Source organism: Harpia harpyja, chromosome 12 (assembly GCF_026419915.1).
Source record: "Harpia harpyja isolate bHarHar1 chromosome 12, bHarHar1 primary haplotype, whole genome shotgun sequence".
Taxonomy (NCBI): domain Eukaryota; kingdom Metazoa; phylum Chordata; class Aves; order Accipitriformes; family Accipitridae; genus Harpia; species Harpia harpyja.
In genome coordinates, this window is record NC_068951.1 from 313828 (window position 1) to 331803 (window position 17976).

Consider the following 17976-nt stretch of genomic DNA (forward strand, 5'->3'; position numbering starts at 1 on the left):
GCTTAGTGGGACCAAAAAAAATTGCCTTTAAGATATAAATGTACTTTCCATAGCAAAGTGTGGAATGATGAATCAAAAGAGAACAGTGAAATTTGTAAATATTCTATATGAATTTATAATGGTTATTTCAGAATCCAGAATCTGAAACCAAATCCCCGTCAACCAGCTGAGGGAAGTGGAGACTATTACCACCCATCTCTTTGGAACAGTTTTTGCCTCTCACAATGGACCAACTAACCCTGTAGAGCTTCCTTTCATACGGTATAATACTCCAATCTTGGAAGCTCTTGTTTGAGTACTCCGGATAGTAGCCTGGTTGATTTCTCTGTTCAGTGGGCCAGACAACCACTTCAGACACTCATCAACAAAACACTGTGTGACTACAATCTTCTAATTCTCCATGGTCTTTTTATGATGTGGCAGTCATCCTAGATACCAAGATCTTCTGAATTCTGTACATGCAAAAAAAGTGACTGAGATGAAAAAGGTCCTCCACAAATCATTCAAAAGATATGACCTCCTTGAAAGGAGATTGCCATCCTCTTAGGTGTACCCTTGTACTAGAATCATCAATAATATGACCATCTTATCATAAGGAGATGCACAGTTCACAATGAATTCACATTCCCAAATTCCAGTCTCCAGGACCAGCTCCAATTGTTCCTTCTGAGCTACCAGGACACCTTGTTCTTAAATAGCACTGCATATCCCAATGAATCCACACAAGTTACAAGTTTACACAAACATATCCTCATAGTTGGGGCCCACATTTTCAAACGTGATCTATAGTAGGTAACTCAACAAAGTATACGCCTCAATATGTTTGAGTACGAGCTGCATGGAATACCACAGAGTATCAGAAGAGATGAAAGAAAAGAATGAAGAAGTCTTAACTACCGAACGCCTGCCTAGGACACAATCTACTCTGCACCAAGTGTAGGCACATTAATGTCATTTAAGTTGGACCAACCTTAAAGCAGAGGATCTTCAGGCACCTGAGCAAGAATGAAACAAATCAAACAGAAGGTAATAGGTGATTAAAACCACTGCACTTAAACAGGAGCTGCTTAAAAACACACACGCAAAATTGGTTGTCACAAGAGGTAGGCATTACTCATTCTAATTTTCATCAGCTTTTCGGTTAGACTATTTTAAAAGACAACAGAACACTCAGTACGTTCTTGCTAGCATAAAATGTAGTATTTTGTGAGGTATGCCAAGCATTGACTCTACAGTTAGAAAACAAGGGTCTAATTTTTAATAGAGTAGCCAGTATTAGTCATGACCCATTTTCCTTTTACTGCAATTAATTACAGATAATGTCTGTCGGGGTCACAAGCGTTTCATTAATAAGGAGCCAGATTTTATGTTTTGCCTTATGTGCAATAATATACACCACAGTCACTTTACTGGGACTCTGTGCAGTAACCAAGCACAGAATTTGGCTCTTTAACAGAGTAGGTAGGGATTGTTGGAACAGCAATCTGCGGAATGATACCGTTGTCAACCAGGGCCTTAAATACACCAGTTCTCAAACACAAAGTAAGCAACTTCCCCCCGCTTCAACAATAGCCACACCTATCAAAGCAGATTTACCTCCATAAACAAGATGATAAGTTAGACTCCGTAGACCCTGAAGTCCCTCAGCTCCTTGCTGGAACATCCAGCTAAGAGCTAGTCAGTGTCAAAAAGCATTAATTATTTGGGGCTGGATAGGGAGTGTGGGGCCACGGCAGGGAGAGAAGTGTAAGAGTTGGCAATGAGAATGCTTCTCTACTTGTTTCTTAGAGGTCACAGAATGACCTCAGATGGTTATAACTGTTGGCACTCATGCAGCTAAAATTTTAACTGATGTTCTAGATGCTCAGTTCTCTGTATGTGAGTTCTCTGTTCTCACTTGTCCAGGCCCCAGACCTTTAAAAAACATTAAAGTCATTTTCATCAGAGCCTGCAGCAAACGTGCCTAAGCAAGCAGACACTTCCCGTACATCTCCAATAAATTCTTTATGAACCAGAAGAGCAATAAAACTTGACTGCTTTCCAAATGAGCTCTTAATCATCATCTGTTACTTAAAACATTGGAGGTAAACATACGTCCTGTCATACAACATGGTCTTTGGAGAGACAAAGCCAGACAGATTTATTTTTGCTTTTTGTACTGAGGTCAAGGTTCCCTTATTTGTCTCAAGTAATTTCATAGCTTTACAGCAATATAACTTTGAGAAGGTTCAGAACAGGAAAAGTCACCTATTGCCATTTTAATGAGTGTATGAACTTTATCCCCAAGTGTATTTGCCCTTGGATCCTAAGTACATCTTCTAGTGAAAGCCAGAAATTGTGTGCTCCTGAGAACCAGGAGTTGCACAAAATAGACAGTCAAAAGAATCAGAAATTGCACACAGCAATTTTCAGATGTTATGTAATTCTATCACATCTTACAAAGATGTGTATTTCTTTTCCTTAGAAGAAATAATGACCAAACAAGGACATGCCAATTACCTCCTACCCCACAACTACACCACAAATTCATGTAACTGCAAATATCCCGCTATTGTGATTTTAATACATAATCTAAAATAGACCATTTCAACCTTCCTACTCACACATCCATCCATCTTTCTGAAGATCATCATCACATCTCTCTAAATTTCTACAGGCAGCTTTTGTAGGAAAAAGCTATTCACAGACAGGAAAGATGCACAAGCACTTTCCCTTCACTGCCAGACAAACTTTCCTTCAGGAACATTCTCATCATTGCTAAAGACAAGAGCTCTCTTTCTACCCATGTCAAGGTCAGTAAACAAACCTGTTACACATACAAAGCATTCCTATTATATTACTGAGTAATTAAAAACAGTATGACAGAGCAAATAGACAAAGGACATCCATAAAGATTGCGTTAAGATCTCAAGCTTGGCATTTGCTAAATTCTAAAATCTTGGCTTTGCAAACTTAGTTATGGGATATTCAGCAACTGTAATGAAATATAGCCTGGCCTGAACTTCTGGTGTGTTGGGCTCCTGTCACTTCAGTGAAGGGCTGAAAGCCAGACCTGCTATGTCAGCCAGCCAACTGAGTAGATACACTGTTTTCACATCCAAACTGCTACACAGCAGCCAAGGGACAACACAGTCCCAAAACTCACTTGCATCATAAAAGCTACAAATGAGCTTGGAAATCCACTGCTCTTATGGTTTCTAAGGTTGCTTTTGCTTTATAAAAAGCACAGAGCTAAACAACACACGATGAAAAATTAAGCCTCTGGGCAAAAGGAAAAGAGTCCAATGTCCCTCAAAAGGCAAGTCAGTCTCCTTTTGTTCAAAAGGGAACCAGCTGTGCTAAAAAATGCCACTGACAGAAAACAGTCCTTAATGAACTTAAGTGTTTGGATACCTTCAGCACAGTCTCCAGACAATTTTTTTTCTGCAAAGCAATTTTTAAATTTTATATGTTCATGCTATTCTTGCTTGCTTTTCTTGCAGAAGAGATACAATCAGCAGCTAGAGGTAGCAGAGAGCTCAGCAAATCAAAAATCCCTACCAATTAACTGCAACATGTAGTGATAATGACTGCACTAAGAGACCGCAGTACCTCAACATTAAAGCCATTCAGAGGCTTGAACAAAACACCTTTGTTTCTCCAAATAAAATTTGAAAAAAACAAACAGTAAATAGGAAACACTAAAAAGACCACTCCATTTCAACACAGCTGCCTTTCCCATCCTGCCATGATCAGTCAGTCCCTAGTTGGAGTATTTCACTACACCAAGAGCAAGCAGCAGGAGTGCAGCCTACAGTGAAAGGAACATTACCGTGGTCATGAAAAGGATGCATACCTTTGCTGATCAGCTTGACTGCTTGTGCAATCATTATGCAAGCACCTTAGCCATTGTGAAATTTTTCCACAATTGTACCAAGATCAACTATAGGTGGAATTCTGGTTTCTTCCTTGCTGCATGACACACGTGGTACATAGAGCTGGTGTACAGAAGACCTTTCTCCTTTCCAGACACCTTCTATGTCATCTCTCAGTGAAAGAAGGCAGTACAAGAAAAGCAAAGTCTAGCAACCTTTGCCTGGAAGAAACCTCCCTGGCATTTCTGCTAAGGTGGCCACGAATCAGAGTTGTCCAGCAATGGTTGTTGGCTTACTGAGGACAGGCAGAAAACCAGAGAGACACAGACAAAAGCAGAAACTCAACACAAGGAAAACCATAAAGCTTGCACGCTTTATTAGCTCTGATGCAAAAAAAGAGGCCTGAAGTTGCAATGTAGCTTGCACAAATTTATGCACAGCAGTTCTGTCTGTGGCAATGATCCAGAAAATGCCAGCTGCTTCTGCTTCACCAGTTAGGAAAGCGGAGGTGAATAAAATTCCCCAGCGTGGAAGTTACCAGCTCAGGTAGGGCAATCTGATCTACTGAAGCTGCAGAACAATGCAACCTTTTTCTCACTGCAGTTCAATGTAATTAAAGGTGTTTCATGTTCACAGATGTGTGATGCTCGTCAGCTGGCAAAGCCCAGATACATTGACATCGAACTACATTGCCCATTCCTTGACAGCTGCATGTTTCCATGTTTCTTCTAATCTTTAGAAATACAAGATGTATTGGGGCACAGGGGCTGCACTGGGGGGGAGGGTGACAACATGAAGGGCGAAGAGCAGTAAAGTCTGCTGTCTGTATATGGAGACTGAATCATAGCAGGACTGCTGATCTGCAACTGCAATGGCAAGCACTTACTATCTCCCTATGAGGCTCTGTGGTTCTTCATCCATTTCAGATGTTTCTGGATTCCCTCATACTTTAATTTGCGTGTGTGAGAGAAAAGAATAAAGAAATGGTATGTTAAACTCTTATAACACTTTCCTGCTCTCAAGTCCACATTTAAAAAAAGCCAAATATAACAAGAGATGGGCAACTGAGGGAGAAGGGACAACCCTACTATTCATGTAACCTTATTTTAAGTCTTATGCAGGTTTGGTCTCAAACAAGCATGTCTTGATCTCCTGGATAACGTGTACTCCAGCTATGGCATTTTTTCCTGAGGATTTCACCCTTTGAAATGCTGACACACGTTTAAGTTCACATCGATTACTAGCTTGGATTGAATGACATTTTTTCTGTAACAAGCATTTGCCTGGTTTGCCAGTTAAAATATATAGTAACCTCATTTCCTGCTATAAAGAAACTCAAGTAATGAAATATAAAGCACATATTGAATTCAAAGTATACAAATAGTCTTTGCTGTATTTGCAAAGACTTCTTCACCTCACCTTCACTGCACTGCGTCAAGAGTACAAAAACAAACCAACAACAGCTTCAACCTTACAAACATTAACAATATATACTTAAAAGTACTTAGTGCTCACTACATGCAATTTTCCTTAATGTAACAGACAGATACTTTGCAGCAGGAATGAATTTAAATGCATAACTATGTGTGAAAATGCTTTTGTTCCACAACAGGGAAGGCATCTGCATCAACATAATTTATGCAGCTGTATGAGTATTCAATTCAGCTTGATTGCTGTTTGTGTTATTTTCTGTAATGAAAACTTAATAAATTTAAGTGCTGCTGCCAGTTTTCCCCCAAAGTCTTATTTCTACCTCTGATGAGAAAGGTTGTGCTGGTCAAGTGCTCTCAGTCGTAGTTACTGAGGATCAATGATTGAATGAAATTATATACTTGCCATTTATAAAGTTCCTGAGGACCTTCTCTGTCTCACATTGGAACTGTAGCGTTACTTAAGTAGCATCCAGTGGGCCTTCAGCTATGCCCAGAGCATACTGCATCTTCTGATACATCTTCATTTGTTGAAGGAGCCCATAATTACGTGCTTTATTAAATCAATTTATTAAACCGTGAAAAAGAACCAGTGCTCTGCTCACTGCACAGGCACATAGCAAAACCACTGGCCCCAGAGACTGACTGAATTGTAACAAAGCTCTCTGCAACCAAAGCAAATGAACTCATCATTCTCTGAGAGCCATAAGTAAATCCAGCTGGGGGGGAGGGGCGTGGAGTTTCCCTGAATCAGCAGATCATACTCCTCACACCTTCCATTGAAAGAGCGAAGTACCCTGGGAAAGAAGGGAGACAGGACATCTTTCTCTCTTCTACATAATGTTTTTAAAGAGGGAATCCAGCTTTACCTGAACTTTTAATTTTTTACCATAAACAATTGGGCTAAGGCTGAAATATCTTTTTACTGTGGCACAGAAGACAACATAGTCTTCCTTCAAACATCCTCCTCCTTCCCTCTTTGCCTTTATCATTTGTATCTGATGGTTGCTAATCACAGAGTTTTCTAAAATTGCTGAATCAGTAACAGTTGTTAAGCTATAACAAAAGCATTGTACAATTATCTGCACCAACAACACTGCAATACAACCTATCAGCATTTGGCAGATAATTCCATGAAGATAAGATACAGGTGAGTACACGTAAGGAAAAAAAGAAAAAATAATAATTTAAGAAAAATAATAATCAACAAGTAGCTAATCAATATGACTAAATCTGAGAGTATGAGGTGGCCAAGGAAAGAAGGAAATGCACGTAGTTGCCTCACCTATTTAGAAACCTGATTTATTTAGCAGGGGTGCGTCAGGGAAAATTTCTAACTGGCAGTGTGCATTACAGCCAGAATTCTACTTTCTTTTGCATTACTGAAGCAGTGAAATCACATTCTGGCATAACGAGATATGGTACACGTAATACTGGTTCAGACTTGTGCTAGCCCAGTTCTTAATGACTTCAGTCCTTGCCTGACATCTCTATTCAAGAACGGTCAAAATCAGCACAATGAACCATAACCTAAAAGCCATAGTATTCTTGCAGCATATGTGAAGCAACATCAGAATGTAGATGCATCTTACACATAGGCCAATTCATCAAATGCTTTGAGTTAGGTACACTGGCTCTAAATCTTCTTCTAACAGCTGTGTGTGAACACAAATGAAGTAAAAGAAGAGAATGGATGAGAATTCTTTCTTTTACAAAACATCACAGAGAATTAGATTAAATGAAAATAGAAACCCTTTGTATGCAGAAGGACGGATTATAACTCAGGAGACTGCTTCATTTGTTTCTGCACAGATCTTCCATGCAACCCTGGGTCTCACATTCTCTTTGCTGCAGCTATTCAACTGCCTAATGCAAATAATAATCCTTTTACCAGCCTTGTTTCTTAACAGCAGAAACCCTTAAAAAGTCTCTTACAACTCCTTCCTTAGTGCCCAACACAAAGGGTACTACGAAAAAAACAAACAAAACCATCCTTATATAATGGGTGCTAAAATGAAAATAGGCATTCTAAATCTTTGCCAGCCCTGGAAGAAATAGAAATATATCTGCAAGAATGCAAGATAGTTGGTTTTCGGCAAGTCATTTAGAAGACTAACTCATATTTGATGCAATACTGTATTACTTTTTCTTGCTACTTTGTAGCAGAGAAAATGGCATATTTACATACATATAGTATCTCTTACAAATTGCCACTGAATCTCTGACTCCAAATGTAGTAAGTTACCAAGCAACATAAGTGAGGCCTTTATATCATTGTTAAGAGCAAATGCAAAACAGAGAAGTTTTTTCTCCTCTAATTACCTATTTAATGATTGTAAATACACTGTGTGTGTTTTGTCTACCTGTCACTTAAATACTATCAAAACAAATCATTCTTATGGTAGGTAATCAAGAAGTTTGTGACTCAGATAAATATTACTTTTATGTACCTGTATACTAAAATAGAACTGTTCACAGCTATCTTCAGGATTGACTACATGTAGCAAATCCATAAAGAAAAGTCTCCTGAAAAGGCTCTTAAAATGGATAAATCCATCAAATTCTTTAAAAAGCTAGATTAATTAACAAGCACCATTATACATGAGTCCCATACCACCGATGGATAAGGAAGCTAGGCCCTTCTCTTTCCCTAAAGTCAATGAGGTAATTTTAATTTTCAAACTAGGCAATTTAGGAGCCAAAGTAACAACTGAAGGAAGACTGCTTAGGCCTTTGTCCTAGGTCCCAGATTCTTACCGGTGCATCAGTGCCCATTTCCCACTCATTTCAGTGGCACAGAGTTACCTAAATGTTTACCTAAAACTGGCCCCAAATAACTCCTCAAAGTACGTGACCCCTTGAAAATTCCAGATTTGCTGACTTTAAGAAGCAAAATAACGCAGTGACAGTGACCAACAAGTCTCTTATATATGTTGATTACAGAAAACATGCAAAACATAAGTCGTGGTCTTGTAATCTACCTCATGGTTGTTGAGCTGAGTCCAACACTGACTTCCCACTGAAGTCAATCAATTTGTATTACCTGGCCTGCCAGAGAAGTTTCCTCCTGAAAAAGATCATTGCAATTCATTTCCCAACACTAAAATACTAATTACACATCTATGTAAAACTTTTAACTATGGGATGCTGTAAAGGATATTTCTGTTGAGTATTTACGTAATATCTGACAACTAATTGCTTCAGTAGTCAGATTTTCTCATTAACTTTAAATTAATATGTAAGGCAAGTTAAACATTACCTTGATTTTCTTCCAGATTCCCAATTGTTTCTATCTGCTCAACAAGGTCATTTGAGTTCCACTGGCTCATGCCTATGAGTATGGCACTTTTTCCTTCCACCATCTCTTCTGTAGGAGGATAGAATAAATTGCAGTGATGAACAAGAGAAAAAAAAGACAGGGTGAGAACTAGTAATTGAGAGAGAAATAAACATTCATCATGGTCCCTAATGGGAATATATAACACGTTAGCATATGCAGGACTCTCCAGGAAAGCTTCTTGCTTACTGATACGACCTACAGCGTACCTACATGCTTCATACATCGTGTGCAGGAAAACCGTGGAAAAGAGAGGACTGCCTGAATTTTTGCTCTTACCTTGACCAGTCAATTAAAAACAGAGTTTATAATAAGTCACTTTGAGTGTTTAATATCAAGTAACAAAATTAGTTAGAATTCTTTCCCCCCTCTTGGAAAAAAATAATAATTTTTTTTTTACTTTTTTTTTTCCACTTTTACTTCAGAACATTCAAAAGGCAGAGCAGAGGGAATAAGACACACAAACCAGTTTAAGGCTTTTCAAGCATGTTTTTTTCCTCTTTTATCAAAGCCACCTGTGCTACACAAAGCTTTAAATTTTCATCCAGGGACACAGAGACATAATAGAATGGCACCAAGCCCACAGCACAGAGAACCACCTCTTTCATTGGATCCCACCCAGGGAGGGGGGTGGGAAAAGCTGAAAGCACAAAACACAAACCATAGATATTGTCCCTCTCTCTCTTAAAGAAACCCAAAAAACCAAACAGGCCTAGAAGCTGTAGGAAAACATCTTCCTTCAATTTAACAGCTGTTTGGCAAGAAGAATGCATTAGTCCTTTCTGAATAAGTTTACTAAAAGCATTTCAGGCTGGCTGTATACAGCCCAGAATGGTCTTTGTACCTAGGGTAAGTGCACAGAAAAAAACCAATGTAAAATGAATAATCACGGTTTGTTACTTGTTCAGGCACATTCAGAGAATGGGTCAAATTCTGCCCTCTCTTACTGCCTTTTGCAGAGTGAAGGGCTCTATTATGGGCTTAAACACAGAAGAATTTGGCCAGAATATTTCTGGCTAAAATTATGCACATTTTCAAACAAAAAAAGAAACATGAGTTTGTCGGCAACCAGGCCTTGCAGTGGGCCTCTAAATGATTTAAAAATTTATGTTCTTTCATGTTCTCTCATATGCACCTCTCTCATTTAGAGAGATCTTGGTACTGGGGAGGAGAAAAGTGGATCTGTCATCACCATATCTTTCTTCTCCCTAAGTCCTACCTTTTAGAAACAAACACTCATAAAGGTCATTTGTCAGATTTATCAGAGAAGCTGGATACAGCAAAGCCCTGCTGGACTTGATGCAATCTCAGTGCTCCCTGAGGCAACAAAAATCAACAACTTAGAATAGCATTTTGCTCAGGTTTTTGTCACTTTCTCTCACAAAGGTGGCTTTATTTGAAGTTCTGTAAGGAGGGAGGGAGGGAAAGAGCCATGGGGTGGCTCTGGAGTGCCCTGACGGGCTGGCTGAGGGCAGCTTGGTGGCACCCTGCCACAGGCACTGCAGATGGACTGAGCTGCCCCAAGGACATCCTGCACCTCCTGTGACCAAGTCAGCAACTGAAACCTTCGCCTAAAGCTCAGGGGCAGCTTGTCCACTGCGGGATGAGCTCCTTCTGCATTAACTGCTACCATGAAGCAAAATGAGGGAACGCAAGACAGGGCCACTGAGCTCCTCGATGTCAGGAGGAGGCAGCTCTTTTGGCCTTCTTCATGCAGTGTGCCTCCTGAGAAACCTGCCTCATCCAGCAGTATTTTAGACAGCCAGCTTTGGGGTGAGGATCTGCCCCGGTACTGGCTTTAGAACTTGTATCAAGAGGATGCTAAAGAACTGTCTCTTGCAGAGAAACAGGGCTCCAAAACTGTTTGAGCATTTAGATCTAGTATTTTCTTATCACTTTTGCTGTTATGTCATTTACCAAGCCAGGCATTCCAGATGGCCTTACTGTTTAGCAGAAAGATGAAATAAGATTAGACGCCAGTCTCTGTTTCCCATTTCTATTGGCTTTCTGAGTTGGACAGAAAGCATTAAATGTGGTCTGGAATACAATGGTATTAAGTCCCGGGCACCAGTGCCTAGTGCACTCCAGACCCTGGCCTTACGCCCATTCCGAGGAGAGGCTGTGGATCACCCCCCAGCCTTCCCATCAGTTTCAGGACCCCTCCTCCTCTCCCAGCCTAAAGAAAACAGCTGTGTTGCTCACCAGCTTTGCTCCCTTTACTTAGAGAGCTTATTAACTATCCAGGCATGAAATTCCTCTATAAATACACATGCATGCTTTCCAAACTGGAGTTCTGCCATGCCTCTTTCCCCCAGACTAAATAATAGGAAAGGAGACCCTTAAGGACAAGCATGAGAAACTAACCTAATGCAATTGCACAACACTACAGAATGTCCACATTCAAACACTTGTGGTCTGGTGGACAGCTATGATGTTCATCAGTATCAACTGCTACTGCAAGCATTAACCACCTCTGAACACTCTGTCTCATGCCATCATCTGCTGGCACTCTAAATTGGGTGAGCCTGCTGGTGGTCTTCAAGTTGGACTGTTCCCAGTTGTTTCAAAGCAGACTAACAAGGATAAACATATAGGACACTCTGTAAATGTCTGCCCATATATACCAAATATATCTACCCATATATATTTGGGTTGTTGGCAACCCAAAAACCAGCCAGACAATAAAGCCAAAATCATGTGGTAGTACACCTAAGTAAGCAAGACAGTTTCTCAATTGGAATAAACTGATGCATATAATTGAGTAAACAAGGTATCTGGTTAGTCTTAACTGGGTATCTGGACCTGTGAGTTTTCAAAGCAATTTTATGAGTTGTGGACTACTACACAAAGGGATATAAACGTGCATCTCTGCCTTTCGAAATAACGTTTCTAAGCAAATTCACTTAAATGTACACAGAAGGAAGGGAAAGCGGGGAAACAATTCACTCTAAATTTTGTTATGACTTTCAACCTCAATCAAGCATCATCAATGAAAGAGAAAAAAAAAATATTACAGATAAAAGGTATCCTATCTCCTTACCAGACTGCATACAAAAATGTCAAGTGTCTGCTTTTTTCTAGCACAAAATAGATTATCACATCTCTATAGTTAGTTACTTAAAGAAGCACAGAAAAGCGTCAGGAGTAGAAAGGAGTTGGTGGCTTCTGCACCCCTGGGAAGTCACAAGGACTGAACACACTGCAAGCCACTGTCTGCAGTGCTGGATGTAGGTCAAACTATTTTTCATAATGGAAACCAAGACATACTCCAAGGTGTTCTGATTTCACAGACAATCTTGACCTTCATAAATAATCTACATTTTCAAATGCATTTTCACTTCACAGCACTGGAGTCTTCTCTTGCTATTTGCCTCCTTTGGCAAGTAAAACCACCAGACACAGTTTATCCTTACAAAGAGTTGTTTCCTCCTACAATTTCTTTATGAGAAGACAAAGGGATACAAAGTACTTCTTGTTTCCTTAGAAGGGCTCAATTTATCCTTCTTTCTGTTATTGTTCCTCTCCTTACTTCCTGCTTGCCTTGAACTCTCATTGATTTATATTGCAACTGGTTTACCTTCACGAGCTTCAGTAGGGATACTGCAGCAAGGAGCTGGACACTGCATTAACGTTATCTGCATCTAAGCCGCTGATTAGCTATGAGGATTGTATTCAGCCAAGCATACCTCTATGCCTATGAGGAGCTCACTGAAGTTTCAGGAGGAAATTGGGGGGTGGGGGCATGTCATGAAATGATAAAGTGATCCTCAATATGCAGAACAAAGCAAACACTAAAGAATTTAAGAGAAAGTCACTGCAAAGAGGGACAAATAACACCAGAAGGGAGCCCCTACTCTGACCCACTCCAGCAAATTGCAATGTCACAATACACATTAAAAGAAACAGCCACGTCAAGCTCAGGGGTTAAAATATCAAAAATACTACAGAATATTGTGCATGTGTATTATGTGTATAGCCAAAACACTTGTACTTCAGGAAGGCTTGTAAAGTGGGAACTCACTCCCAAGACAGAGGTCTCTTTTTTTGGCAGAACCCTTAACTGCATGCCAAATTCTACCACTCACATGCTCCACCTGGCTTGCCAGCCCTTGCCACTCACATCAGCCCACCCACAGGGCCATGTGCCACAGAGTCTTAAGGAATGAACAAATTATGCCCTCCATGCCCGAACTGTAGCAAAATTGGTATTGTGATTCTTGAGACTTTCTGACCCTTCGCCCAGAAATCCACAAATTCACTGAAGTCTTTCACTATTATTTAGCTATTGGACAATTTTATGTCCTGGCTAAGACAATGTCTGCTCACAGAACAGCAATGTGAAAACAAACAAACAGCTGGCATTACAGAGAAGCTTCTCCAAACACTGTGCATATGGAACTAGTACTTAAAAAATACCATTCAAATAATTATAAGCATTGCATCTGTGTCAGTTATGTATAGTTCTTTTTGTGGTAATTGCTCCTGTTTTGCTTATTGTTAACTCACAAAATTTTCTTAACCTTCATTGGGTTTGATGGGCACTGTCACAATCAAATTAACAAGACGGTAGTGCTTCAAGTGGTTTAATATAAAAGTTTTGTGATGGCTTATATTTTTCTTGTTTCTTTAAAATTGCAATCGTGGACTCTTCTGATTGTTTTAGATTGAAGCTTTTAGCTTCTTAATTAACAAAATAAGTTGTATTCAAAACGTACAAAAAACTAGTGTAGCTAAAAGCCCCAAAATGTTAAGCCTAATAAAATGCAATCACTTTCAATCTCAGGAATTTCAACTGTTCTCTACCTTTAACGCCCAAATATTGATGATGACAACTTCATTCATACCATAAATTTCATATATTTTATCTTTGAATTTCTTAATCTTTTTCCCTGAAATACCATCTGCAATTCACCAAAATGGGTAGAAATTCTGGATACGATGATCTACCAGATTCATGCACATTGTTTTACTACTCAGCTGCTAGGAACATAATTTCACCAGAAAGGGTAAAAGCTTTTTTATTTGGCGATGCTGTAACCCTTGTCTCCTACTTATTTACCAAATCTGAAGTGTTTTTTGTCTCTTCCCTCTGCCCCATCAAATGGTTTTAAAATCAATCTGAGAACAATGGGGATTATCAGTGATGTTTTATGCTTACTGCTTCCTGCTGTTCCCATCCGCTGGGTGGGGGTGTCGCAGGGGGTGTTTGCCTGTCTGTTTTGGAAGTCTGATAAAATGGCCAAATGGGAACGTGCAGGCTTCTTTGAGCATCTTTTCAAATCCAAGAAAAGAATGCTAGTTAAACAGTGGAATTTCATACTCTGGACCATTTTGTGAAGATGTATTCAACTGTAACTTCCATCTTCTGTGACCAAACACAGGTATGTTGCAGTTAACTGACAGGGTAGTTTCCTGCATCAAATATCACTAGTTAGCAACATGTTGAGATGTAGCTGTACTTTTAAAACGGCTTATTGTTTGTGTTATGGTAGAACCTATGGATTCCAAAGAGGTTGGGAAATGCATTCAGTTTGCAAATGAGAAAAGCTTGAAGTGTAAGGCCCAAATATTCTCAAGTTTTGCATATAGCTTCACTTAAGAAGGCTGATGTTTCATCTACAAGCGATCACGTTTTTGCAGTTGCAACGAGCAAGATGAATGCATGTAGGGGGAAAAGCCTTACAGGTTTTAGTGGGCTCTCTCTGGTTTGATGGGTCTTGTGTAGAAGAACCAGCATTCTCTTTCCTATTTCACAGATGCAGCAGTCAGGCACAACCAGTCCTTAAGTAGTAGAAACTTGAACTTTCAAGGGTATTTTGGTTGGATTTGTAATCTGGTAGAAGATCTGTATGTAGGCAGCAAATCTAACAGGCACCTTTGCAAGTGTGAAACTCTTGCTCTCTTTCAGCAAAAAGTAACCTTTTCAGAAACAAATATTTAAATCTCCTGTGATACATAACACATTCAGCAGGCTTTGCCAGCACATGCAGGAAGAGTAACACTTGAGCACAGCCCCAGCGGTCTCCATTTTCTGCCTCCACTTCCAACTTCCAGAGCAGTTATGAGAAGGGCAAGGCTAGAAGGGCAAGCAGAAACTTCAATGCATTTCCTCTTGCCTTTTTGTTAAACCAGTTTTCATATCAGCATGAAAAATTTCAAAGCAGAAATATTTCTAACTCTAGCACATTCACCAGGAGCATAAATTATTAAGGTGCCTTTGGTTAAAGAAACAAGTCTCAGGCAATCTGTTCAGTCAAATTAACCCTAGGTAAAGGGCTGTCACAGCAAATTATTAAAAGCAGCAAATTGTTAATTACAGAGAAGGTTTGGGGACAAGATAGAGCTAAAAGTCACTCAGCAAGAGAAATTAAACAAAACATAGATGCATCCACAAGAAAGGAATTCTGCATTAAGAATAAAAATCAAGCTTAAAACTTTGGATTTTACTCAAACTACAGTGATTTATATGTACCGTAACTGAGATGGATTTTGAACTGCATTAGGCTAGAAAGCCAGCTAACTTGGATCACTACTGCTGCTCTGGGGCCAATGAACATTCCCAGTACACAAGTTTGGGCTCGAGTTTTTTATCCCATTTAAACCTTTAGCATTCCACAGTGTTTCTGAAATGCAGCTTGTCCGAGAAGAATGCAACTATACATGCCGAAGCAAAAGATTCCCCCTCCTGTCCTCACGTGTTTGTTTATACCCCCCGCTCCACTGCTGAGGTGATGGCAGTAGAATACACTCAAAGTCTGAAGGACAGAGGGTGCTAGCACAGCTAAAGGTAGCTGACTCTTACTCAAAAGACCTGGACTCTTTCTGTGGCTGTCACAGAACCTGGGGCCCTGCCTGGCCCTGGGAAAGCCTTTCAGTTTTTCCTTGCCTCCAGTGCCTTGCCAGGAAACATGGGATGACCCTACATCTTTCCTTCCATCCCTTGCCTGGTCCAACTGGGAAAAGCTTCTTACCTTGTTCACACACAGCTGGAAGTTCACATTGGGTAGGACATTTGATACACAGAGAAAATATTTTTAGTGATCATCATTTACCTGAGGAACAGCTGCTAGCACCAAGGCAAAAAAATGTAGTAAGCCTAAAATTTCCAACACGGAAGCATACCTCAGTCCTGCTATGAACTGAGAACTTTCTGCCTAACTTGCTGCATGCCACATGGAAAGCCAGAAAAAAAGGAAATATGGGAAAAAGAAAACAGTGAAATATTCCTTCTCCCTTTCTCTATGGATTTCACTAAATTAAGTAGATAGCCAGGGCAGATGAATCAACAGTCAAAACATGTACAGCTGCTCCATCTCAAACACAGGTGCTTGATTCTCTGTTTACAAGGCTGTCAGCCAGAAATTTCTTTGTTTGTTTGAGGAACTGGGGTTTGACCCCAGCTGTTTTTCAGACTGCAAAAGCAGATCACTAATTTTATACCTTAATTGTGCCCACTGCTGTGCCCTCTGCCTCCTACTGCTTCAGGCCATCTCTGAAGTGCAAATTACACATGGGTAGATGTAGAGTCTGGGATAGCTTCCAAACTCTCCCATTAAGAAACATAGTATTCAACTCCAGCTGCACTGTGCAGAAAGTCCTTTCAACTGCAAGGATATCAAGCATTGATGAAGCACTCTGTATAAACAACAGAAAATGGGTGAGAAATACAGGTAAGAAACATTACAGGAAATGTAATGTTGGAGACAAGCTTGGGTATCAAGCTACTTCATTCTAGGAGGTGAAAGCTGCAGTCTCTCTCCTGGACAGGTTCTCCTCACTGCGGCACAAACTCTTGCAGTTTCTCTGGTGCTATGTTTAATCCACTGATAATGCCAATTACTTTAGCCCACACATATGCTTTCCTCTACCAAAGACACAAGCTCCCTCATCACCCAGAGAGTTTCTGAGCATAGAAACACCTTCTGCCTCTTTTGCTAGTATCTATGCTTTTGTGCATATTTATTTTCCTGACATTTAAACACTTCATCATTCCTGAAAGGCTGTTTGGGAGAAAGCGGAGATGATACTAAATCAGGAGGAGCTGTGGACTCCCTTGAGGGTAGAGAGGCCTTAAAAGAGATGTGGATAGACAGAGAGCTGGGCAACCACCAACCGTATGAAATTTAACCAGAGCAAGTGCTGGATTCTCCACCTGGCACAGGGTAATCCTGGTTATACGTACAAATTGGTGGATGAGAGGCTGGAGAGCAGCCCAACGGAAAGAGATCTGGGGGTTCAGGTTGATGACAAGTTGAATATGAGTCAATAGCATGCCCTGGCAGCCAAAAGGGGCAACCATGTCCTGGGGTACATCAAGCACAGCATCACTAGCTGGTCAAGGGAGGTGATTGTCCCACTCTACACTGCACTGGTGTGGCCCCACCTCAAGTACTGTGTGCAGTTTTGGACGCCTTAATATAAGGACATCAAACTATTAAAGTGTGCCCAGAAGAGGGCAACCAAGATGGTGAAAGGTCTCTAGGGCAAGACTTATAAGGAGCAGCTGAGGTCACTTGGCTTGTTCAGTTTGGAGAAGAGAAGGCTGAGGGCGGACCTCATCGCAGTCTACGCCTTCCTCAAGGGGGGCAGTGGAGGGGGATGTGCTGATCTCCTCTCTCTGGTGACCAGCAATAGGACACATGGAAATGGAATGAAGCTGCATCAGGGGAAGTTCAGGTTGGACATTAGGAAAAGGTTCTTCACTGAGAGGGTGGTCAGCCACTGGAACAGGCTCCCCAGGGAAGTGGTCACAGCACCAAGCCTGTCAGAGTTCAAGGAGCATCTGGGCAACACTCTTAGTCATATAATTTAGTTTTAGGTAGTCCTGCAAGGAGCAGGGAGTTGGACTTGATGATCCTTATGGGTCCCTTCCAGCTTGAGGTATTCTATGATTCTATGAAAGAGTACATGCACAAAAATGACAGAACACCAAATCCTCCTTTCCTTTCTTTACCTCTTATAGATGCGCTATTGCTAGGGTTTTGGGTTTTTTTCCTTTTCTTTGTTAATTGCTGATGTTAATCAGATTGACAGAACAGCCTGGTCACTGTTATATAGTTTACAGGCAGCAGCACCAGAAAACAAGAAACTTCAAAAGCAAGTGCAAGAAGCCAATAGTGAGATAATCTATACCAGAGGAGGTTTTCTACCTATGCCCTACTAGTAAGATACAGGCCAGCAAACATAAGAGTTTATGTCCCCACTAGTAAGTTACAGAATATAAATGCAGTACTGTCATCCTTCAGGTAATCCAGTAACAGGTCCTTGTAAACACCATCTTTTCCTTCAAACAATTTGGAGATTTTGGAGCTTGCTGCCAGATTGGAAGGCAGGTTGGTAACATCAATTTAGTAAT

At 40.4% G+C, this 17976-nt stretch overlaps 1 protein-coding gene across 3 annotated transcripts in view; it reads right to left on the reverse strand.

Moving 5' to 3' along the window:
- PITPNM3 (PITPNM family member 3) overlaps positions 1 to 17976 on the reverse strand; it is a 140560-nt gene that overhangs the window by 77808 nt on the left and 44776 nt on the right. For all 3 annotated transcript variants that reach the window (XM_052803869.1, XM_052803868.1, XM_052803867.1), the window contains exon 3: positions 8544 to 8651. In XM_052803869.1, coding sequence (XP_052659829.1) covers positions 8544 to 8651 — 108 coding nt within the window. The remainder of the gene's footprint in view (positions 1 to 8543; positions 8652 to 17976) is intronic.